At 37.5% G+C, this 26,964-nt stretch overlaps 1 protein-coding gene across 1 annotated transcript in view; it reads left to right on the forward strand.

Moving 5' to 3' along the window:
- The first annotated feature begins 6,615 nt into the window (after nucleotides 1–6,615).
- MEI4 (meiotic double-stranded break formation protein 4) overlaps nucleotides 6,616–26,964 on the forward strand; it is a 216,603-nt gene continuing 196,254 nt past the window's right edge. The window contains exon 1 of the mRNA XM_025384163.1: nucleotides 6,616–6,847. Coding sequence (XP_025239948.1) covers nucleotides 6,616–6,847 — 232 coding nt within the window. The remainder of the gene's footprint in view (nucleotides 6,848–26,964) is intronic.

The following is a 26,964-nucleotide window of genomic DNA, read 5'->3' on the forward strand; positions in this document are numbered from 1 at the left end:
TTTATCCATTATCTGTTTTTTTTTTTTTTTTTTTTTTTTTGAGGCGGAGTCTCTCTCTGTCGCCCAGGCTGGAGTGCAGTGGCCGGATCTCAGCTCACTGCAAGCTCCGCCTCCCGGGTTTACGCCATTCTCCTGCCTCAGCCTCCTGAGTAGCTGGGACTACAGGTGCCCGCCACCTCGCCCGGCTAGTTTTTTGTATTTTTTAGTAGAGACGGGGGTTTCACCGTGTTAGCCAGGATGGTCTCGATCTCCTGACCTTGTGATCCGCCCGTGTCGGCCTCCCAAAGTGCTGGGATTACAGGCTTGAGCCACCGCGCCCGGCCCTGTCCATTATCTGTTGATACACAATTAGGTTGCTTCCAAATCTTAGTTATTGTAAATAGTGCTACAACACACATAGAATGCAAATACCTCTTTAATATACTGATTTTCTTTCTTTTGAGTATATACGCAAAGTGAGATTGCTGCACCTTATGGTAGCTCAATTTTCAGTTTTTTTGAGGAACCGCCAAATGGTTCTCCATAGTGGTTGTACTAATTTACATTCCCACCAACAGTGTACAGGGTTCCCTTTTCTCCACATCCTCACCAGCGGTTGTTATTGCCTGTCTTAAGCCCTTTTAGTGGGATGAGACGATATCTAATTGTAGTTTTGATTTGCATTTCTCTGATGATCAGTGATGCCGTGAACACTTTCATATGTCTGTTTGCCATTTCTGTGTCTTCTTTTGAGAAATGTCTATTGAAATCTTTTGCCCATTTTTCATAGAATTATTAGATTATTTTCCTATAGAGTTGTTTGAGCTCCTTATATATTCTGGCTATTAATTCCTTGTCAGGGGGATAGTTTGCAAATATTTATTCCCATTCTGTGGGTTGTCCCTTCACTTTGTTGATTGTATTCTTTGCTGCGCAGAAGCTTTTTAACTTGGTGTGATACCATTTGTTTATGTTTGCTTTGGTTGCCTGTGCATATGGGGACTTGCTATTGAGTTTTTGGAGTCCCTTGTGTATTTTGGATATTAACCCCTTATAAGATACGTGGTTTGCAACTATTTTCTCCTATTTTGCAGGTTGTTCCTTCAGTCTGTTGATTGTTTCCTTTGCTCTGCAGAAACACTTAAGTTTGATACAATCCCATTTGTCTATTTTTACTTTTGTTGCCTGTCCTTCTGTCATATTCAAAGTATCTTTGTCAAGACCCAAGTTATGCAGCTCTTTCCTTATGTTTTCTTCTAGTAGTTTTATGGTTTCATGTTGTGTTTAAGTCTTTATGGCATTTTAAGTTGATTTTTATATATGTTATGAGATAAGGGTCCAGTTTCAGTCTTCTGCATATTCTATAATTTCCACTTAGAAAAATATAGAATAGGGACAATTTCTGTAGGATCAGTACTAAGATAGTTTTCTGTCTTATATGTCTTATTATGTTTATTGTGACAGTTTGGGAACTATAGTGATATGGTTTTCATATTTGTCCCCTCCAAATCTCATGTTGGAATGCGATCTTCAAGATTACAGGTGGGGCCTAGTGGGAGGTGTTTGGGTCATGGGGACGGCTTTCTCAGGAATGCCTTGGGACCTCCCTGTGGTAACCATTTCACTTGAGATCTGGTTGTGAAAAAGAGTCTGGGACCTCCCTCCCTTTCTTGCTTTTTCTCACTGTGTGACACACTAGCTCCCCGTGTCTTCTACCACAAGTGAAAGCCTCCTGAGGCCTCACTGGAAGCAGAAGCTGGCACCATTCCTCTCTACAATCTGCAGAACCATGAGCCAAATAAACCCATATTCTTTATAAATTACTCAGCCTCAGGTATTCCTTTCTTGCAGTACAAAATGGACTAGTGCATATAGAAAAGTATATATAAGGAAAATAATATCTTTCAGACTTCCTCAACTCACGGTCAAGGTTTGCTTTTATTTTGGTCAATAAGTCTGTCTTTTCTCGTCTTTACCCCTTTTTCTCTTTCTCTTTTTCTTTTGTTCCTTCCTTCTCTTTTTCCCTTTCCCCTTTTGTCTCTAAATCTATCACTACATTAATGTCTGTATATCTGTAGATTTTTTAAATTTGTGGTTTCACTGCATTTACTATTTCATGTTTTACTGTACATTTAATGTCATGTGGGAAATATTTTTCCATAGCTTCAGATATTTTCAAAAACATTTAGTTGAGTTATATGATATACCACAATTTGATCTCTATTATTAGATGTTCAGACTGGTGACAGGTTTTTTTTTGTTTTTTTTTTTATATTGGTAATTATAATTCTACAAATCATGTATGGGCATAAAGTTTTGTATGCAGCTCTGATCATATATTGAAGATGAAATATTAGAACTTGTGTTTCTGGGACAAAGGGGAATACATATTTTGAAGATGTTTGATACATATTAGGAAAATATTCTCCTGAATGGCTGTGTAATTTAAAATTCCCACCAGTCTTGAGTAGGAATTGTCTGTGGCTCCTTTTTTTTTTTTTTTTTGAGACGGAGTCTCGCTCTGTCGCCCAGGCTGGAGTGCAGTGGCCGGATCTCAGCTTACTGCAAGCTCCGCCTCCCGGGTTCATGCCATTCTCCTGCCTCTGCCTCCCGAGTAGCGGGGACTACAGGCGCCCGCCACCTCACCCGGCTAGTTTTTTGTATTTTTTAGTAGAGACGGGGTTTCACCATGTTGGCCAGGATGGTCTTGATCTCCTGACCTCGTGATCCGCCCATCTCGGCCTCCCAAAGTGCTGGGATTACAGGCTTGAGCCACCGCGCCCGGCTTTTTTTTTTTTTTTAAACAGATGTTTCATCAGTGATCTTGGTGATGAAGTAACTTTTGAATTTGAAGTTATAATATAAAATAAATATAATGTAAAATACTTGACGGTTCAGAAAATTAGCGAGTTGATAGCAAATTAAAGTTCAATAAGGAAAAATTAGGGCAGGAGAAATAAATGATACAAGTGGCCAAAATAATGTTTGGAGTAGCTGTTTCTACATGCATTGCTTGAAGGAAAATCCAGGGTCATAGGGAATATGACTAAATTTTTTCACAGCCCCATGGGGAATGTTACTGTGGTAAGAACTGCTCCGAAATGAAACACACACACACACACACACACACACACACACACACACACACACACGCAAGTAAGCCCTGCTGGAACTGACGCTCTGTTCTAAAGAGTGTTTGACTGATTTTATACTTTAAACTATTAAGAATTAAGAGACACTACATACCTTCTTGGGAGATATTAAATGTTCATTTTCATTATTTACTCTAATTATTTGAGCATAAATTGAATTAAAAAGGCTTTCTGAAAGTTACTAGCTGATCTTTCCTCAGTGAAACAGAGAGTGTATTTAGGAAGCTGGGGTGTTTTCCAGTAGCAACAACCGGTTCTGATTCTCTGGGTACGAACTAGATGTTCAACAATTCAACTCAATTCTGACACTAACTACATGGAGTTAGCTTAAGACTTCACAGGTTTAAGGGCTCAGTTCCATCAGACTGCACTCAGTTTAAATGCCAGTTGCAAGTATTGGGTCCGTAGGTTACTTGCACTCTATCTGACCTAGCTATAATGTCAGAGGTTCTCACACCCTTCTAGTCAGGCTTGATAACTTGCTAGAATAACTCACAGAACTCAGTAAGGCACTCTATTTATTACCAGTTTACTATAAAGGATACAGCACAGGAACAGCCAAATGGAAGAGATGCATAGGGCCATGTATGGGGGGATTGCACGAGCTTCCACACCCTTTCTAGGTGTGCCACCCTCTTATCATCCTGATGTGTTGACCAACCTGGAAGCTCTCTGAATGCCACTGGTTAGGGGGTTTTATGGAGATTTCATCAAAAAATCATGATCCATCATTGATCCAGTATCCAGTCCCTCTCATCTCCCTGGAGGTTGAGGGGTGGGACTGAAAGTTCCAAGCTTTTAATTATGGTTTGGTCTTTCTGGCAACTAATTCCTATCCTGAAGCTTTCTAGGGGACCTGCCATAATCTACCTCAGGAAATTCTAAGGGATTTAGAAGCTTTGTGTCAGGAACTGGGGATGAAGGCCAAATATATCTTTCTTATGATGCCACAGAAGTTCAGTTTTCTTCCGTGAAATATTAGGGGAAACTGAAGTATCTTTATTTTGCAAATGATACTTTGAGGATAAGAATGCTGTTCTAAAATTAAGAAGGCATACGTTTATACACACAAACATGAGGAAGCAGTTTTAAAAACCTGGTTTTGTTTGGTTGTATGTTGTAGTTCTGTGTGTGTTTTAAGTGTGATTTATATCCTACAAGCCTGCACTAAACCTCTTTATTAGCAATTATTTCTTTTCATTTGTAGTACAAATCTAGTTAATGTTCAGACAGATGACCCTATCTTGATATAATTAAAATCCAGAAGAATTTTATAATTTGATATTTCTTTCTGATAGCTGATATTCAGCATGATTTCAAGACTATTAAATCATATGCAACAACTTAAAAATCAGAACCTTTAAGTAATCAGTTTGCTTAAATCAATTAATTAAATATCTCTACACGATGACAGGGAATTTGCTGTGTTTTTGTTATCCAGAGTACTTTGTCTTCTTGTGCTAATAAACTGTTTTTCTATTTTTTTCTTTTAGCCTGGAAACCCACTATTTATAATTGAATGTGAGATTCTTTTCTAACTGAAACAACTTTGAATAGGCAACTTTTAAAAAATCAGTATTATTATATATATTAGCAAACTTACATCTTGAAGGAGGGTCTCAAACATCATATGTATGTCTTGTGCACATAGGGTGCTTTTCTGAGAGTAATGAGTGTCAGAGTCCACTGCTGCCATCGCTAATGACAGATGGAGGATGATCCAGGGAGTGAAATGGTTGCTGAGAAAGCTAAAAATAAGTGGAGCTATAATTCTAATTAGTTTGTTCATCTTAACAATATCTAATCCTTGGTGTAGTCAACAGCTATGAAAATACAAAGCTGTGTACTTTGATTTTGGAAATCTAGTTTCTTTACATTTTTAATTATAATTTGATACATGTTAATTGAATGAAATTAGAAAAATAACAAAGAAATGAAGATAAGAGGATAAAAATCACCAATAATTCTGCAGTTATACATTCTGTTTAATTTTTTTGTATTCCCCATTTTTCATGTAACTGGGGTCCTATTGTACATATAATTTCATGTCCTCGTTTTTTGTACTTAACACTTTCTCAGGCTAATAAAAAATTTCTGAAAATCTAATTTTTAATGGCTAAGTACTATTCATTTGTATAGTCATACCATTATTAACTATTTTTCAGTCCATTTTCAATATTTTCAATAATGCTGTGATGAACATATTTTATACAGATTTTTGTGTTCATTACTAATTATAATAAAACAGCATTAAGCCATTTGTTAGATTGTATATTTTCAGTGCCAAATTACAGGATATCAGATAGTTATACATGGCTGTGGGTGAGAATAGACCTGAGAAGATTTTATATGGTGGTATATGAGTTGTTCTTTAAATGGTGTACAGTCAGGGCTTGGGCAGCTATATAAGAAAGTCAGGGCATCACAGCAGTGGAAAATGTATGAGCAGAGATGTGTACAGGAGTACACTTGGGGCTGTATCTGTTTGGTTGAGTGTGATCCAACCATAATGGAAGGATAGGCTGGGGAAATGGAAGGAAATAAAGTTGAAATGTAAGGTGAGGAATTTGAAATTGTGTTAGGATAGATGGGACAACTGAAAAAAGTCTTGAATATTCTGGATCATCTTACTTTTCACTCTTCATTAAACAGTTTTATTTAGCACATTTTATGTGCACAACTCTCATGATAATCTAATAAAGCCTGGCGGAGGCCACAGGGGCTTATACTTGAGTAGGGATGATATTAAACCAGTGTATGCAGTGGTCTGTCATGTGGCCTCCGTAAGTATGTTTATATTTTAAGGCTGTGACACACTGTTGGTTTGGAAAAGTATGCTCAGAGCGACGATCGGAAATCTTTGGAAGTGAAGAATCAGAGTAGACTCACAACTTAAATGATGCAAATATTTAAAAGATTATTCTCCATATAGATTGGAGGGGGATGCTTAGAGGCAGGAATAGCAGGTAAAAGGTTCATTAAGGAATGCAAGATTTAACAGATGGGTTGGAGGAAAGGAAAGACTTAAATTTATGAATAGGTGTTTTAATTTAATGGTTCTGGTTATTCAGTGCACTCTTTTCAAAATATAAAAGCCTGGTCCTACTCAAGATTTGCTGAGTCAGAATTTTAAGGGAATATATTTTAAAAGCTCCCTCAGAGATTCTGATACGTTTCTCTGGTTAGAAACAACTAAATGAATTAGTATGTGTTTTTTCCACCCCAAGAAGTTGTCAAATAGTCTAAACCTACTATTGAATCTGAATATATTTAATATGCATGTGTGTGTATTTTTCTTCTGCATAACTTTCTCATACTGTTTTCAGTCCTGAATTTTTTTTCTGTACTTGGTGCCAAGTCTTATTATAAACTTGTTAATTAGTGTTACTCTGCAAAATCAATTTGAAGCAAATGAAATGCACTGCACAAGTTAAAAAGAATTTCTATAACTTTTTCTTATTAAATGATAGGGACAAAAGCCAGGATGGATGTTCAAAAATGGTATTTGAGAACTTCAAAGCTGGCTCTGGCCTTGGCAATTATCCGCTCAAAACCAGCAGACAAAAGCAGCAGAGAATACACAGAGCACCTTGCTATGTTGCTGTCTCAGGAGGAGTCAAAATGGAGATCAAAAGTTGAAGTCTTGGAAGCTGAAGTTATGCAATTACGTCAAAAACTTCTTGTGGGCAGGCTTTGTTCAGGATCCTTAAAGAGTGGTGAGTATATACAATAGCCTTTTGGTAGTATGTCAGACTTTTATTTCAGCTGCACAATTATTTAGAAATGTATTCCCAAAACATGAAAATTTTTAGTTTCCATGAAAGCTCGACATCTTCTAGTCTTATACTTTTTTTAACTTCTGGTCATTCATTAAAATTTTATTGTCACTTTCCTACATTTGACTTTGGAATGAAGTTAGAGAATGAAAATAGTATAGATGTGAAGGCAATAAGGTCTTTTAAAATCTCATTGTTCAACTGTATTATTTTACTATTACATTTTATTTTGCTTTTATATTCAGTAGTTAATCTAGCAGTCCAAAGTGAAATACCAGCTGTTGGCCAGGCTTGTGTGGGTGGTGAGGACCCCAAAACACATAGAAGGAGGTGCTGTCTTTTCTACTAAGTACCTACCATTCTAGCAGAGAAAGCAGACCTATAAATAATTAACCTAGTTGTGATACATACTATAATAGAGAGACTGACAAAATACAGAGGAGGAAGTTATTCCTTCTGCCTAGTTTCTTGGAAAGCTTCTTACCTGTGGCCCTTAAAGTTCTGTCCACTTGTCAGTGAAATGGTTACAGAACATCCAGTAAGATACAGATGCGTGAGCAAAGACACTGGAGTGGTGAATACAAATTGCATTCAGAATACTGCCACAATTGCATTTCAGAGTGACCAAAACACTTGTAAGGCAAGGGCGTGATGGAGAAAAAGGTACAGAGGGAAGTTGGGAGCGGATTCAGAAGGGCCTTGAATGTCAACCTAAGGAATATTTTACTGTATTACTTATCAGTAAGCTGAGCATACAATTTATGGTTTCTACTAGAACCCTTGTGAGGGTGAATGGAAGGGCCTATTAATAATTACACTGGGAACACAGGGGCAACCCTGGGTTTACTTGAGTAAACTAGAACATGTGGTTACCCTGTTAATCAGGAGCCACTGGGCTTTTTTCAAGCAGAAGATTGACACTCATGATTGGGAAACATAATTCTGGCAAGTTAAAAAATAAAACATAAATCAGGCAGTGTTACTTTTTTGCATAAAACTCTTCCCTGACTTCTAATTAGGCTTTGCATTAGATTCAGACTTCTGATAGTGGCCCAAAATGCTGTGAGTGATTTCACCTCTACTCACCTCTCCCACCTCATCTCATACACTCTCCCCATTATCAGCTAGGCCCTAGTCAACATGGCCTTCCTTCCAGCCCTTGAAATCTCTTTATTGCCATGGAACTCTCCTAGGTTCTTCTTCTCTTTGACTCTTTGAGGCTGGTTTCTTCTTTTCCTTAGGTCTTATTCTAAGTGACACCTCCTCAGTGAGGTATTCCCTGACCCCTCTAATGGACTTCTACTAGTTATTCCCTACACAGGCACCGCCTGTGTGGTATTTACTTATTTGTTTATTTGCTTGGTTGCAGATTTATCTCCTGAACTTGAGCTTATGTTCACTGAGGCTTTGATTTTTTCAGGTCTCTTTATTTATTGCCCAGCTCAAAGCCTGACACATAGAAGGTGATCAGCAAGTATCTGTCCAATGAAAGAGGAACATAGAGGATATTTTGGCTATAGTTGTGATTCGAGGCAGGGAGATCAATTTTTAAAGCTTTGACCAAAGCCCACATGAGGAATAGTGAGTTGAATTAGATCTGTTATGGCGAGAAATAAAAGGACAGATATGTATGAATAACTTGAGAGTAGACACTTTAGAATTTATGAATGGTTTCAGAGAGTGGTTGAGGGAGATAGCAGTATTTGGGGTAATACCTAAATACCTAAATAGGGTTTCCCTCCTAGCCTACTAAATGGCTTGTGATACTTTGAATTCAGATGGTGAACACAGAAATAAGCTTATAGGATAAAAGGTTGAGCCCAAGTTTCTCTGAGTGTAGGCTAATACCTAGAATATGGATTACCTAGAAGGAAGGTGGAAGTATGGTCAGAGAGGATGAGCAGGCTGGAACTACAGACACAGACTTAGGATCTATTGGATTTAAGGAATAGTGAAGTTATAGCTGTACATGAGACTCAAAGAGAAAAGAGCCATGAGTTTAGGTGGGAAGCCTGCAGATTCCAATATTTCAGGGGTGTCAGAGGAAGATGAGGCATTATCACATTAAGAGCATGCAGGTATAAGGTGCACATATATGCTGTGGGTAATAGGAGACTTTAGTTTTGGGGATTATCATGAAAATCCAGTAACCTAATACCCAGATGTTACTAAAATCTTACTATTGCAAGAGCAAAAATAGTATTACACAATTTGCAGTCACATTTTAGTTTCTCTGGAGTCCTTTTGATAATGGGCTCTTTGAGTATACCCAGTGAATGAATGGCAAACATAGTCAGTTTTTCTTCATTTTTTCCTGTGTAGTTATACAATTAATATAATGTCTCAAATGTTAAAATTTCCAGGAATCTTAAACTACGATTATCATAAGCATCCATGAAATCAAAACTCTGGTTTACTATCCAAGGGTCTATTCATAATACTGATAAAATGTGCATGTTATTTGTTTTGTAACACGAGTATGCCTAATAGGAGGAACCTAAGCGATAGCTTGTTTTTTATGCTGAACACTTTCAGTTACGGTGCGTGTGAGAAAATTTTTCAAAAATCATATAATTAAAGTCAGTTTTACAGCAGGAGTTGCAGGTACAATGTTTCTGTGCAGATGTTTGGAGGTAATCTGTTTCTCTATCTGTTACCTTAAACTTCAAAAATGAGGAATAAATGAATAGATTTAGATAAATGTTAAAGGGGACAGAAAAAATATACAAAAGGAGAGCATACAGTGACAGGAAAATAAAGGAAGAACATGGCAGTTATATAAGGATGACATGAAATAGTGACATGCCTTGCTCTAAGAAGACTCCATACCTGAAAATCAAAACTATATTACAAGTGTATTTATATTATTAAATATTTTTTCTAGAGTTTTCAGTGTTGTTTTATATGTACAACTGTTGTTGAGTGTTTAGAGAAAGCAAGTACTCAATAAATGTTGAATTGAATGATTCTTGACAGATTGAGAGGCTGGGGAATTCAGTTTACAGCATCAACTATTCATTGAAGCAACTGAGCAACCCAAAATTAAATAAAGCAAAGCCACAATGGCAAAATAAACAAATAAGAAAGTATGTATGCTTTCTATGCAACATTTCAGGAACTCAGCTATTTCTTTATTCTTGTTTTTCTACAACTTCTTAATGAATATACCTCTTTATTATATTTACTAGGGGACTAGACTATATAGAGGAGGGATACATAGAACTTGATTATAGAATAATGTCACATTTTCATCTTACTTAAATGCTCTTTACTAATTTATGGAATGAAAGAATGAAAAACAAAAGGAAGGAAGGAAGGAAGAAAAAGAAGTCTACATTCCCAGTGACACATTTCTCAAAATCTGTTTTGTGATGTGTGGCAGGCACAGTTAATCATCTTCCTGATCTGTGGAAGAGAAAATAAGAGTGAAAAGTTATGCTCTTTTTCTTTATAAAAGATTACTTATATTTTATTTTATAGAATCTCTTTTTAAATTTATTTTTATTAATTTTTTAAAAAATTTCATGGACACTGCAACAGCTTCCTGTTAAAGAAGGACTCTTAATGTTGGCAAGGATTTAGTCTAGGTCTGAGAAGTTGGATGAGAAAGACTCATAGCACAGAGACTAGCCAGGAAGATGTCAGTGGCTGTTTCTAAACTGGACTAGGGATTGAAGGGTTTATGGTGACAAGAGCAGGACTTTGTTAATGGAGAAAATGGCATAGACTTCCGTAGGCAGATTTAGGATTAGAATTTGAGTGTGCGTGTGGGTGGGGCAGGGGGAATCTGGACAGTTGCTATTATATTACATGGTCGTTTGATATTCACAGAAGGGAAGTAGATTGATGAAGTGTCAGGTATGTGCCCTTTTGCCTACAACTTTAAGTAGTTAATATATTCATAAATCATAGATAGGCTACAGGATGAGCAGTTGGCTAGAGTAAAAGGATGAGCAATTGACTAGAGTGAAAAGAAAGAAAAAATCAAACTAAATTAATTCATTGATGTACATGTTTAGTAAATGTTTATTAATTACAGGGCACTTATATAGAGTGCTTAGGGTAGTGGAGGTGGAGGGCAGTATGCAGAGCAGTATAAGTAGTTATGGTTGAACTGAGTTTTAAGTTTTGGGTCCTGAGAACCAACCAACCCAGCCAGATGGCTTTGGGAGCTTCCTGATCCTCTAGGTCACATTGCTCAGGTTGATCCCCTCACCCTTCTTTTCTGCTTTATAGCCTGAGGACTGAATTCTCACTGTTCCATTGCCTCCCCAGTTCTTGCTTTCTCATCTTATATAAGCATGGATTCAGGAAATAGTTTTTAGCTAGACTGGTGGTTACTGACAAGAGAACAGAAGAGGGGCCAGATGTTGCAGCAGCCCCATCTGCATCCTGACAGATCCAGGATGGGGCTTGCCTTCGTCTTCTGATGACTATTTTCCTGGTCCCAGCCCACACAGCCTCTGTTTCACCTCTTTGTGCTTCTCACCTTGTTCCAGACCATGTACTGAGGAAACATTGCAAATAGCTGACTTACTAACACAACTGTGGAGCTCAGCATTTATAAGTTGGGGCATTCACTGTTTCACGGATGCTGAAAGAGTATGAAAATTGAATGTGTAAGCATTTCTCTGTCAGTTTCCATATAAGCTTTTATAATATAAATTGTCTAATATACTAACTATGAAGTTTGTTTAAAATTGTAATTGATTTAAAACATACTTGAATAATACACATAAACATAAAAAGATGTATCGTTATTTGCTAGAGATTCTGAGAGACTCTATAATAATTTAAAGTAAATTTATAATTATATATTAGACATGTTTTACTCATATAAAATTTAATTGATCTTTGGATATTAGAGACAGTCAACATACAAAGAAATTAAAGATTAAAAAGCTCAGAATATCAAATGACTTTAATAATGACAAGGCAATAATTTATAAATGTAAATATTTTAATTATCATAACAGGAGCCGACACTGCTAGAGATGATATATAGAGATTAGGAGTGAGAAGGGCCAAATTCTGGCACGAGGAACTGGGGCTGAAAAAGCAACGGTGCTTCAGAGACTGGGCTTAGGTTAGGGCATTCCAAAGTATGTAGCATTCCTAAGAGAAAACATTATTCCTCCCAAATCTGTTCCTAGTACTTGGTTCTAAATCTCGCCGTATTATACAACCATTTTCTTTGTCTAAACTGGGTTCCAGGAAGGTATATTGGAACTCCAAGTAATGCCCAAGTTAGGTGGACTCTACTTTCTGCGTATCTCTGGCATGTCTGCATTTCTCTCCGTTCCAGATGCCACTTCCTTGGTCATACTTAATTTATCCCAATAAGACTGGCATATATTTAGTTGTAGCCTTGCCCCTTTCTAGTCTAAATTGTGGCCCAGTCTCAAGTCATCTTATTTAATTTCAGATATAACCCAAAGGCCTTAAACTGGACTACAGACTTTTCCAGAATTTGGTGCTTACTTACTTCTCCAGCCCAACCTGTCACCACCATGTCCTTCACATTCTGCACTGAGACGTACTAAATTTCTTATCACTTATTTGAATGGACCTTCTTGCTGAGCTCCAGGCTTTTATACATATTCTCTCTGTAAGATATGTTCTCCCTCTCCTTTTGGTCTGGCTATGTACTATTCTTTCTTTTGTGATGCAGTATCAATATTGCTTTTGTCTTCACTAACTACCTCCTTAGACTAGATTAGGTTCTCCTGATGTGGGTCCCTGTTATATTTTGTACTTTATTATATGTCAGCTAAATTATAATTGTTTAAGCAGTCTGTCTTCCCTGTGAGACCCAAACTCTATGCTTTCAGAGACTATTTTCATCCCACTGTATTTCTATAGTTAGCACGGTTCCTGTCATGGAGGGACATGCTTGGTGGTTATTTGGTGAATAAATAAGTTTAGAAATGGTCTGTGTGAGGGTTCATACTTGGAACAAAATGGCCTTGCTAATCTGTAGTTTCTAGATATCTGCCAAGCCCCTGTAACAGTGGAAGTAGAATAGAGAGAGCAAGATCCTGAATCCAGGAACGAGGCCCAGTAAAGTAGGGTGAGTATTAGAGCTCCTAACTTTAAGAGAGCCACACGTGTTTATAAGTAATGAATCAGAACGGAACAAATGAAGAATGACAATGTTAGCTTCTCATCAGTGCGACAAAAGGCTAAAACCATTCATAGTACTTTTGCATTCCTAGGTCTTTGCTTACTGTGATTTTTTGTTTTTTTTTGGAATAGCTTAATGCTATAACAAATTGCAATCATCTTTATGTTTAGGATTACATTTGTTTTTGGACAGGTTTTGTCTTTTAAATGTCCTACTTATCTGTTTTTGAATGTTAAGATTCTACTAGAAATCCAAATGTACCATGAGGATTCTGGATTTAATATGGATCCTAGAAATCCTGAAATTGATTTTTTATATAAATTTAATGTGCAGTGAATAAATCCAGGTAGATAGTTCTAGACTTTAGGCTGGAAAAATATATAGTATAATATCAATCCCATTATCCAATTGAAAAGGAAATTAGATAAACAGAGTAAATAGGATAAGCCTGAGATTGTGCATTTCTGATACGCTTTCAGATCATATTGATGCTGCAGGTCTGAGAACCACTATTTGACCAGCAAGGGACTGTGTGTGTCGGGGGCGGGGCGGGGCGGGGCGGGGGAGGGGAGCTTGGCTGTGAAGGGAAGAAAAAGAGATAGGTTGGTAGTTGAAGAGAGTGCAAATGGAAGGACGGCGTGCTGGTACTTTGGGAAGGAACCAGCAGAGAGAGAAAAGTAGAAGATACAGAAGGAAGAGGATAACAAAAGAATCATTGCTGGCTCAGGTTCTTAAATGTAGAAGAAATACAGAGCACAAGTGGAAAGACTTGTCCTGGATCTCAAGAATATGTCAGTGTCTCTTTTTCTGAGACTCTTCTGAAGGTAGGAGTAGGTGCCCCTTTATCTTTGTTTTGCTGAGTTCATTTCTGACAGGTTTTCTACAAGCTATTCTTTAAAGTTTATTTTCTTCTCCCACTTCTCCCCCAGTGCCCTTTATTCAGAAATCTGTCTCCTGGCCCCATTGTTTCTTTTTTCAACTGCTTTGGGTTTTCATTCTGGAATTTCTTTCCTTGCTGCTTCAACTGTTGTCTAGGAAGTTGTGCTTACCTCTTGCCTTGATTATAGGTAAGGAAATGGGAAAATAAGTTATCTAAAAGGTTAAATATATAGTGAATGGAATGGGGTTCCTATAGAATTTGAAAACGATGACTTTTAGTACTTTAAAGTGGTTCATTAGATCAGTGAGTTCCCCACAAGCTGCATGACATCAGCTGGGAAGTTGTTAGAAATGCAAATTCTCAGATCCCACCATTCCTGATTCAATTAAGAATCAGAAATTCTAAGCGGAGCTCAGCAGTTTGTGGCTTAACAGGTCCCCCCAGGTGATTCTGATGAATACTGGAGTTTGAGAATCACTGGTTTAAACAAAAGTAAAACATATGTTCAGGGAGCGTAATAAAAAATTTTACCAGAAAAGAGCCAATAGAAATGTAATCATTCAAAACACCCGAGTGCAGTAAATTCAAAACACCAAAGTGCAGTAAATTAAGGGATTTGTAGACCAGCTTCTGAAAGACTTCTCAGTGCCAACTGACATTTGGCAACTGGTCAATAAAGAGTAAGTGTTTATTAAGAGCCTGATTGAGCTGAGTGGCAGAAATGAGAGAAAATGAACCAACAACAAAAAAAATTGTGCTACAATGACCCTAACAACAACAACAACAAAAATAGTAGTGCTACAATGACTGTAACAACTATGTTTGATACTGTTTCATACTGTTCAGTGCAATATATATATAAACATAATAGGGATCTAACGATTGGGTGTTGTTGATTCTTGTTCTAGGAGAACTCTCTCCCTCCTCCCCTCCGTCTTACTGCCTTCCTTAGTTCTTAATAAGCACCCATATGTGAGTGTATAAAACATCCTTTTTTTTTTGGCAGGGAAATACATCTTCTTTCTTATATCAACTTCAAATAATTTTAGAGTCATCGTGGAGGGGAAACATTTTGGGTAGGAAATTCAGTGTATCGTACACTGGAAACCAGTAGAAAACCTTAAATTCTAATTAAACTATACTATTATATCAATCCATAGAAAAGTACATAAAGTGACATAGCTAAAAAGAAATGTATCGCATAAATGAATGCTAACATATTGTAGGCAATAAGACAAAACAAATTTACTTGTAAATAAAGTTTACAAGTAATATCACACGTGGAACTATAAACACACATACTTGCATTATATTCTGAGTCATACTGAAAGCTAAAATAGTAAGCTTGATATAACATGAATTTGAGTGAATTCCTAACTAGAATATGCAGACAAAGCACATGTATCAATAAAAGTGGTACAAAACCAGCAGAGAAGTATAATGCTTGGGAATGAGTATCTGTAAAGGGAGACCCAGTGTGTATGTGGGATCCACATTGGTTTTACTGTGATTTGGGAGGTAGCACCCACCGATCACAGGATGGGAAGTTATTACATTTTATATTACAAGTCAATGGTAGTCTTTTCACATGAATTTCCTGTTACAGAAACATTGTTTACATGAATTTTAAATTTAAGTTGTGTGTGGGCATTTATTAGCACTGGCGTAGAAATTAAATACATGAGAGAATACCACTGTTGAGAGATGTGTGTGCTGTTTGAGGTGTTGTGAGCTGCTTTCAGTAATGGATCAGATCCATTGTTTCTCATTTTGGTGGACTCAGAAAATGACACCCTAAAGTGTGGTACTTTGGTGTGCTGAGTACTTCAAACTGAGGAACACGAAGGGTCTCAGAAGCAAAGTCTCTTTCTGACCTTTTCCCCTTCTTTCTCCTACTCCTCTTTCTCCCCAAGGCAGGCCATAGAAACTAGAATTATTTTTCCCTAGGCAAGTCTTTGAAACTAGAACCCGTTTCTGAAAAAAGCTAGACATAAAACCTAGAAACATTACTTTAACCTTCTTCTGCCTTTCTGTGTAAGCTGACCATAGGGAAATTCTCTGACCTACGTTGTCTGAAAGTAGATCATAAGACACTCATTTCAGGCCGGGCGCGGTGGCTCAAGCCTGTAATCCCAGCACTTTGGGAGGCCGAGGCGGGCGGATCACGAGGTCAGGAGATTGAGACCATCCTGGTTAACATGGTGAAACTCCGTCTCTACTAAAAATACAAAAAACTAGCCGGGCGTGGTGGCGGGCGCCTGTAGTCCCAGCTACTCGGAGGCTGAGGCAGGAGAATGGCCTGAACCTGGGAGGCGGAGCTTGCAGTGAGCCGAGATCGCGCCACTGCACTCCAGCCTGGGTGACACAGCGCGAGACTCCGTCTCAAAAAAAAAAAAAAGACACTCATTTCAGAAGGTGTCTTTCCCTGTGCCCACAAGGAATGAATGCCACACAGAGAGGCCAGGAAGAATCCAAACAGACAGGCCTTGCTGGGTTTCCCCTCTTTGACTATTACCATTAGGTCATATCATTTTTGTTCAATTACATTTCTATATGGCTGTCCATTCTGGATCAAACCTAAGCATAAAACAGACAATTTTCTATGAACCTTTGAGTTGTCAATTCCAAAGGTTCCCATATCAAGTAAAATTTTGATTAAATAAATGTGTTATCTTTTTCTCCTGTTAACCTGTTGATATGGTTTGGATGTTTTGCCACCTTCAAATCTCATGTTAAAATGTGACCTTCAGTGTTGGAGGTGGGCCTAGTGGTAGATATTTTTTCATGAGGATGGATCCCTCAAGAATGATTTGATGCTGTCTTCATGGTAATGAGTGAGTTCCTTATGAGTTCATGTGAGCTCTGGTTGTGTAAAAGAGCCTGGCACTTCTCTCTCTCTCTTGCTCCCTGACTCACAATGTGATACACTGGCTCCCTGCCTTCTGCCATGATTATAAGCTTCCTGAGGCCTCACCAGAAGCCAAGCAGATGCTGGCACCATGCTTATACAGCCTATAGAACCACAAACCAAATAAACCACTTATAAAGTTCACAGTCTCAGATATTCGTTATAGCAATACAAAACGGACTAACACAGAAAATTGGTACCAAACAATGTGACATTGCTATGAAGATACCTGAAAATGTGGATGTGGTTTTGAAAGTGGGCAATGGGCAGAGTTTGGGAGAGTTTGGAGAGCTAAGAAGAAGACAGGAAGTTGAGGGAAAGTTTGGAACTTCTTGAGACTAAATGGTTCTGACCAAAATGGTGACAGAAATATGGAAAGTGAAAGCCAGGCTGATGAGGCCTCAGATGGAAATGAGGAATTTATTGGGAATTGAATAAAGGTCACCCACTTTATACCCTAGTAAAGAACTTGACTGCATTGTGTTCATGCCCTTGGGATCTGTGGAAGTTTGAGCTTAAGAGTCATGATGTATGGTATCTGGTGGAAGAAATTTCTAAGCAGTAATGCTTAGCATTCAAGATGTGCTGTGGCTGCTTGTAACTGCCTATTATCAGATATCAGAGCAAAGTAATGACTTAAAGTTGGAAGTTACATTTAAAGTGGAAGCAGAACATACAAATTTGGAAAAGTCTCATCCTGGTCATGAGTTAGAGAAGGAAAGAGCATTTTCATGGGAGGAATTCAAGTGGGCTGTGGAACAATCACTGTCTAGAGAGATTTGCTTGACTAAAAGGGAGTCAAGTGCTACTATCCAAGACAGTGGGAAAAAGGGCCTCAAAAGCATTTCGGAAGTCTCTGAGGAGACAGCCCCTTCCATCACAGGTCCAGAGTCCTAGATGGAAGGAATGGTTTTCTGAGTCAGGCCCAGGGCTCTGCTGCTGTGCATCACCTTGGGAAGCTGCTCACTGCATCCCTGCTACTACAGCTCCAGCTGTGGCTCAAAGGGCCCCAGATACAGCTCAGGCAGCTGCTCTAGAGGGCGCAAACCATAAACCTTGGCAGCTTCCACTTGGCGTTAAGGCTGCAGTTGCACACAATTGAAGAGTGAAGGAAGCTTGGCAGCCTTCACCTAGATTTCCAAGGATGCGAGGGAAAACTTGGGTACCCAGGCAGAAGCCTGCTGCAGGGGTGGAACCCTTGTAGAGAGCTTCTTGTAGGGCAGCATGGAGGGGAAATTTGGTATTGGAGCCCCCACACAAGAGTTCCCACTAGGGCACTGTCTCGTGGAGCTGTGAGAAGGGGACTGCCATCCTCCAGATTTGAGAATGTTAGAACCATTGGCAACGTGCACCCTGAGCCTGGAAAAGCTGCAGGCACTCAACTCTAACCAGTGAGAGCAGTCACAGGGGTGGAGCTGGCCAAGGCTTTGGGAGCCCACCCCTTACACCAGTATGCCATGGATGTGGGACACTGAATCAAGGATTATTTTGAAACTTTAAGATTTAATATCTGCCTGCTGAGTTTTAGATTTGCATAGGATCTGTTGTCCCTTTGTTTGGGCTGATTTCTCTGAAATGGGAACCTGTACCGCCATTGTATCTTGGAAGTAAATAACTTACTTTTGATTTTACAGGCTCATAGGTAGAAGGAATTTGTCTTGAGTCTCAAATGAGACTTTGGACTTTAAGTTGATGCTGAAACAAGTTGGGACTTTTGGAGACTATTGGGAAGAGGTGATTGTTTTATGCAATGAAAGGACATGAAATTTGGGGTGCCAGAGACAGAATTATATGATTTGGTCAGACAGAATTATATGATATTGATCCCCATTGTTGAAGGTGCGGCCTAGTTGGATCATGGTAGCAGATCCCTCATGAATGACATCATGTCCTTCTCTCAGTGAAGAATGAGTTCTTGCTCTGAATTCATATGAGATTTGGTTGTTTAAAAGAGTGTGACACCTCCCCTCTTTCTTGCTCCTGTTCTTGGCACTTGACACTCTGGCTCTCCTTCACCTGTTCTCATGACTATAAAGTTCCTGAGGCCCTCAACAGAAGCAGATGCCAGCACTGTGTTTCTTGTGTAACCTGCAGAAACATGAGCCAAATAAACTTACTTTCTTCATAAATTATCCTGTTTCAGCAATTTCTTTATAGCAACGCAAACAGACTAACACACCTATCTTTTGTTACAGGAATATTGACCATGACCCTTATAAAGGGTGAGGAAAGATATCATTCCTTTTCTGCCTCTATAGCATTATTAATTATTTTGTAATAAATGTGTGATAATTTTTCTTGTTTTCTCATATTAGGAGAGAAATATTGCTTATATATCTTTAATACATTCAGACTATGTCAGCTATTTTTTGTGCTTCAAAGTACACAAGAAAACGATTGCATCCAGAGGAAGCTGTTTCTTAACGTTTCGAAAAGCTGAGCTCTAAAAATTCCTCATTACTTTTAAAAATTAACACATCACATGAAGAACAAAGATTAGGTCACCTTTGTGTCCTCTTGTGGTGCTGGATTCCATGAGATCTTGTACCCAGTGGTTTCTCAAAGATGTTTCTGGGCTTGATATTTAAAATGATCATCTCTGACTAGGCTTGTAAATATAAAGCAGCAGAAATTATTTTCATGAAGTAAAGTAAGTTTTTGTATGTAAATTATAATACATGTAAAATGTTAACACTTTACATCAATTTCACAAATACTAGTTTGTGAAAAGTTAACTGGTAAAAGTAATGCTTCTGATCCTTATACGTACTTTTTATATACTTGAAATTTTCTAATTTATTAATTAAACAGGATATGCAGAATTTAGGCACCTTCCTCTCATCCTTTGGTATTCTACTAAAAAAATACCTTCTTTCCTGGCATTAGTATAATTCATTTTTTTCTGTAAAACAGTATTTTTGACAGAATGACCCTGACCCAGTTCATACAAATTATATGGCATTTTGCAAATTTAAAACCTGAATGTGTTAATAACTGTGCTTTTAATAACTCCAAAGTTATTTCTACCTGTGTAGTTTTAGGGAGTGTTTATTCTCATCTGTTCATTTTTTATTCTGTGAACCACAAGGCATCTTCTCCTGTTTGTCTCCCGAGCAGAAATCAGTCCAAAGTAGGCTAAGTCCATGACTGTGGGCTGCTTTATGTGGCTGTGTAGCTCTCTGTTGTCTGCTAGGGTGAGAGGCACAGTGGGGGATGGACCTGGAGGCATGTGTGCCTCAGTGATTTATACTTTTCTAGTCCCTCTGAAACTTCTTTTTAAAGAAGTGCCTTGCCCATGCGCAGTTGTCTGTGATGGTGAACACAGTGATAGCCAACTTAGTTGTTCATTTAACCTTTTTAACAGTAAACACCATATGAATCCAGGCCTTTTGTACGTGGATTCCTGCAGGCCTGTAATAGTGCTGAGGGGCTTCCATAGGTATGAAAAATAAAGTGTTGCCTGTAATCCCAGCACTTTAGGAGGCCGAGGTGGGCGGATCATGAGGTCAAGAGATCGAGACCATCCTGGCCAACATGGTGAAACCCCATTTCTATTAAAAATACAAAAATTAACTGGGTGTGGTGATGCACATCTGTAGTTCCACCTACTTGGGAGGCTGAGGCAGGAGAATCACTTGAACCCGGGAGGTGGAGGTTGCAGTGAACCGAGATTGTGCTGCTGCACTCCAACCTGGCGACAGAGCGAGACTCTGTCTTAAAAAAAAAAAAAAAAAAAAGGGTAAAATAAAGTGTCATTAATTAGATTTACAACATTAGTTTTAAAGGTTTATTTTTGTTTTTTAAAAGACTTTCTGAAAGTCTTTGCCTCTTTTGTATTGGTAGACTTAAGGCTAGAGTTCTAGGCAGTGACTCTCAACCCTGGCTCTACATTACAATCATCTGGGGAGCTGTTAATAGTCTTGATGTCCAGGTTGTACCCCAGACCAATTACATCAGAATATCTGGGGTTTGGACTGAGACACGATTCTTTCACAGTCCTTAGGTTATTCCAAAATACAATTGAGATTGAGAACCACTGGTTTAGGGTGAACTATTTTTTCTATAGTCAACCCAAATGCCTTCATTGGCAGTTTTCATTATTCATCTTACCTAATTTTAATCTTTTTATTTTACTGGGATATTCTCTGAAGTACACTACAGTTACCTTTTAGAAAGAATGGAATCACCATTCTATTTTCTACTTCTATGAGGTAGGCTTTTTTAGATTCCACACATAAGTGAGATGATGCCATATTTTCTTTCAGGAACTGACAGTTGGGAGAGAATAGAGAGATGTTGTTCAAAGGGTCAAGGGGTTGCAGTTAGGATGAATAAATTCCGGTGATCTATTGTACAGTATAGTGACTGTAGTTAGTAATAATGTTCCATATCCATGAAAATTGCCAAGAGTAGATATTGAATGGTCTTACCACAGAAAATGCTAAGTATGTGAGGTGATATTTATGTTAATTAGCTTGATTTAATTATTTCACAAGGTGTGTGTATATATGTATACATATATATATATATATAAAACACAACTTGACCTTGTACACTGAAAATATATATAATTTATATTTGTCACTTGTATTTTATAAAGCCAGAAAGAGAAAGAATGGAAGGAACTGATGTGACCTTTCTGACATGGGCCTTTTTGAGGGATGCATTTGACTGTGTTTTCCTACATGAATCTCAGAGTTTTGAGAGCATGAATGACAATGGTGAGGGGGTAGTGGTTCTGTGGGCAGCTGGAGGTGTCTCTGTGCATATTTGGAAGTGCTGCTGGCATGGCTGGGTTTGGAGTTGGGCTCTTGGAGGTAATCTCAAACTCCCTTGAGTGAATACTGAGCAACTGTAAAATGAGAGCTAGCATTAATTCCAAACTCCCCCCTCCTTTTTTTATCTTGTAAAGGTAACTAGTAGAAGTAGACAGTTTCTTCTACCCTCAAAGGTAGTATTATAAGGTACATCTTTAAAAAATTAGAAAGAGTTGTATATCTGCTTTTCCTTCAGTATTATCTTTTATTGTCATATGTAGCTTACTGAACATTCGGGGTATACTTTTGAAACAGAACTCCTTATCATAGTACCATGATTTCTATGGTGTTAAGAGTCCTTAAATTAGTAGTAATACTCAGAAGCCCATAATGAGTTAAAATGCCTTTTCAGAAAGGGGTAAATATCATTCCTTCCATTGATTCACTTTGTAGATGACTTCCTATGTAAGCTGGCTATGAAATATTATTGGCAGTACGCTGAACATTTGCAAGAAACCCTTGCAGAGGTGCTTTTTATTGCATGATTTACACGTAAATGTTTAAGAGGATACTTTGTTTGTATATATACACACACACACATTACTACATGGTTTTTAGTTAAAATTACACTAAAATCTTGTGGCACCATTTGTCTTAATTCACACTTTTTAATATTAATACTGTTAATAAACAACTTTTACAACAGTTCAAAGCTGTTAAGTTTATTTAAATAATTAGGATATTATCTTTTAGGTAGTTCTGTAGAACATGCTTTTTTCCCTCATGAGGATTTTTATATTTAAAGAAGGTAGCAGACACATAATTTTTATGGATGAGTATCATGGATTTATATGTTTACTAGAACACATTTTGGAAATAAATAGAAGTGGTGTGATGTTAACAACCATTCTGACAACAGATTTGATTAAGGAAAAGGGCAAGGCTTAGAATGCCATGCTTAATATAAAACACTTATAGACAGTAATGAATGATCATAATCAACGTTTAGCATACAGTAGGTGCTCTGTGATTAATTTAGGAATGAGCATGTATAAATTAATGAAAAAAGAAAAGGAGAAGAAGCATTACTGATGGAGCAGTAGGGTTTCCAAAGATGAATTCTTGGAGACAGAGTGCTTATTGGAAAGAGCACTCTTTCTATTAAGAAAAAGTGACTTTTAAAGTCAGAAGAATCTGAATTTGAATATTAGCTCTGTCAACATTAGCTAACTTCTTTTGAGCAAGTTGCTTACCTCCATAATACACACTCTCATACTCTGAAAAATGAGGAAGACAATGGTTTGGATAATGAGGAACGTAAGATTAAGGATTAATGAGGAATGCTTCACACACTGCTTCCTGTCACATAGGCAACAAATAAATATGAATTTTTTTTCCCCTTGGCCTTGATAATCTGATGGGAAGTTAATTAATTCCTTAGCAGCAGAAGAACCTAAGAATTTTTTTTTTTTTTTTTTTTGGAATTGAGAATTTTATTGTTTAATTCTGTCTTAAAAACTACTGAATCTAGCTGTTAAGTAGATTATGTTGTGGAAAAGAGTAGGGCAAATATTTAAGAGTGTTGTGTGAGTTTTTTTCTTCCAGTAAAATTGAATGATGGGCATCATGGCCACATTCTCCAGTTTTAGTCCAGAATCAAAAGTGAAAGATCCTCAGTGTGTTACAGGTCTGCTTCTCTTAGGAATAAATTGTTCAGAAAATGTAGGAATTCGGGTGTTACTGTATTCAGTTATTTTGTGAGTTACATTAATGGAACTTAATTTTCATTCTCGATTCCATCTCTATTTTTATAAAATGCTCTAATCTGATTGCTATTCTTTTGTTCTGATTTCTCAGTTATATAATTTTCAGTGTTCTTCCCCTTCCACAATGAGCTTTGTGATTTCTGTCATCTGTTAAACATCATTGCTACTTGGCTGTTTCAGGAGCCCCATAATAGGTTGTCTGCCACGCTTTTTGCCTCTACAGTTTTTTTTCTGGCACAGTTAAGATCATGTCTTATGTGTTCCCATCATTTAGCTCCTACTTATAAGTAAGAATATGTGATATTTGGTTTCCTGTGTTAGTTTGCTAAGGATAATGGCCTCCAGCTCTATCTATGTCCCTACAAAAGACATGATCTCATTATTTTGTATGGCTACATAGTAGTCCATGGTGTATATGTACCACATTTTCTTTATCTAGTTTATAATTGAGGGACATTTAGATTGATTCCACGTCTTTGCTATTGTGATGAAATTCTCTGTACAACACACTCCATGACACAAGTTTACCTATGTAACACTTGAACTTAAAAAAAACAAAAACAACAAAAACAACAAAAAAGTAAAGCAAACAACACCATAGTCTATAAAAATGTCAATTCTTTTTATTATACTTTGAGAATTGACTCTGACTTATTTTTATTATTTCTTTATAACATGAATGTTGGAAACAATACTATCTCATTCCATAAATTTCACACACTGTAATATCATTTAGTTCTTTATTTAACAATTTATGTTTGTCACTGTGAAAAACAACATTTCCACAAATTTAGTTTCAAAGATCTAATTGGCTTTTTATTTGCAATTCATAAACGAGGTTGCATCTAGTCTACAAAATAAAAAGGAGCTTCAGTGAATGAAAATCATGTCTTAAACAGTGAAGATCATGTTTTAAACAGTGAATGGATGTACATGATCTAGGAGCTGATTCCATTCAAGGTCTTGTCTATTGTGCACCCAGAATCTCTTTTCAGCCCCATATTCCTATCTTTGCATTACCTCTGCTCCAGCTCTACTTTCTCCACACCATTGCTTGTGCCCCTGTCTCGGTGCCCTTATCTGTGCTTCTTCCTGGTATGAAAGACTGCCCCCCATCCCAATAAATGCTCCATGATCTCTCAACACTCATGCAATATCAATTATTTTTGGCCCTTCCCTAGTTTGAACTAATTTGTTTGTGACCCTCTGGCATATCACCTGGACCTGTGTTTGACAGAAATGCCTTTTTGCCTTGAAGTAGAGTCAGTTGTTGCCCTGCATTTTCTGAGTTGTCTGATGATAGGAAGCCATGCCTTATTTGTCACTTGAGTCCTTTTAGTCTTATTTCAGTGTCCTTCCATTGTAACATCCAACATGGATTTGATGAATTAAACAGAATGCAGTATGAGTTGTGTGAAGTCTTTTATTATGGTAAGGTGGAACCTATTTAGTTTGGTTTATTCTCTTCTGGAAAAAATAGTGTGTTAATTTTATTTTTTTAATGGTAAGAGGTTATTCTGCTCTTTTAGTCAAGTGTTTTTAATTTCCTAGACCTCTGATGTTTTAGTGAGTGATGGATGGATGAACTGTAATACTAAAGCTATGATGTTTTACTAGTTTTTAACTAGTTATAAAAGCTGGAAACCCCCTGAGAATGGACTTTATTTTGAGGACCAATGCAATAGTAAAAATCAGTGGAAATGAGTTCTGCTTGATTAAGGTATCTACAGAAAATTGACTTTGAGCTCTCCTTTTTACTAATCACAAGAATATATTAGGTTGATGCCAACGTAATTATGATTTTACTGTTTTAATCATATTTGACAGGGTAATGATTGACCAGTGAGCTTTTTTCGGCTCTGCTTCTTTTTCAGAATTAGGAATATTTTTGTTTTGTCTTCCTATGCTAGAGAATAGACTCTGCAGAATCAAGCTGATGGCTTTTGGCCATATCCCTAATGTGCTTACAGAGTTCTCATTTGGGCTTTACTGGTAGATAGACTATACTTAAAAAGAGTGTTAGCTATGGAATCACATATATCTCCAAACTTCAGTGTGTGAATAATTCTTGTCTTCATAACAAGCCTATAGTTAGTTCATGTTCTTATGGCATGTGATGAGTTATTATGTCATCCTTCAAATATTTCATTCAATGGCAAAATGAAAGGCATTTAATTTCTTAGTTGAAAATTGGCCTGTTAACAGTTTTTTTTTTCTTTTTTTTTTTCTATTTCTAGGTTGTCTGGGGTGATATGTTTTCACACAGTTTTGTAAGTTTTTAAGAAAAGAGTAATTTATGTGATTCCACAGCGACATAATCTTTTCACCTCTGAACTTTTGTAATACTGTTTAAAAGAGTATTATTGTAAGATTCATTTAGCAGAAATTTCTGAACACTCACCTTGTGCCTGGCACTATGCTCAGTGCTTTAATACACTGGTAAAACAGATATGGCACTTTCTCTTTGGACAGTCAAAGGCAGAAAACAGATAGTTAACATATATTAACAGGTTCCATGGGAGCCAATTACAGGGGAATCAGATCTGATGTACAATATCAGAGATGGCCTTCTTGAAGAGAAGCATTTAAATTAAAATCTGAAGATTGAGCATTATTCAATCAGGATAGCTGAGTTTTGAGAGGTGAGAGAATGTTCTGGATAAAAGAAATACCACAAGGTGTGGAAGTGAATATGGTTAGAGGAGTTATTCTCAAACTTGGCTGCACATTAGAATTACCTGTATTGCTTGAAAAAAAATGCAGTTTTTATTGAGGTATTGTCAGCAGATGAGTGACACAATAAGATTTGCAATTGAAAAGACCACCCACTGGGCTCCATCAGGAGACACATTGGCAAGGGATGAGGCTGAATGTGCGGGGACCAGTTAAGAATTCATTGCCCTGGGATTGGCAGAAAAGGGTAGTAACTTGGGCAAGGGTAGTATCAGTTGGGAAGGTGAACAATGGTGAGAATAAAAGTTGGCAAAAGGTAAGTAGAAATGGTGAATTAGGTAGGATAATTTTGGGAAAGGTAACATATAAACCAAGTGAAGAGAATACATACACACACACACACACACACACACACACACACACATATACATATATATTTTAAATTTTATTTTACTTTAAGTTCTGGAACAGAAAACCAAACACCGCATGTTCTCACTCATAAGTGGGAGTTGAACAGTGAGAATATTTTCAGAATGAGGAAACAGATGAGATGTCAAGCAAGATAGAAACGGATGACTGTGCATTAAAGTGACCAGGAGGTCACTTGCTTACTTACAGTTTTGTTGAAAGAAGTAGCATATATATGGAAGATCCAAACACCTGAGACCAGCAGTGAGTGTCATAGAATATTAATGGAAAGAAAACTGTGGGCATGTGGTTAGGAATTTTCAGAGAAGAGACAGCATGTGAACAAGGAAGCGTAGAGTATCAGTAAGCAAGGGTTTATACAACCTGGGAAGGGAAGAACATCCTGAGGTTTGGATTTAGTATGTCCAGGGCAGAAAGTATGATTGTTCTTATGAGGTTTACCCTAAGACATTAAACAGAGGGGAGACATTAAAGGATGGTGTAATAGGAATGGTGTAAAATCTACACCAGTTGTGTATGG

Source organism: Theropithecus gelada, chromosome 4 (genome assembly GCF_003255815.1).
Source record: "Theropithecus gelada isolate Dixy chromosome 4, Tgel_1.0, whole genome shotgun sequence".
NCBI classification, from domain to species: domain Eukaryota; kingdom Metazoa; phylum Chordata; class Mammalia; order Primates; family Cercopithecidae; genus Theropithecus; species Theropithecus gelada.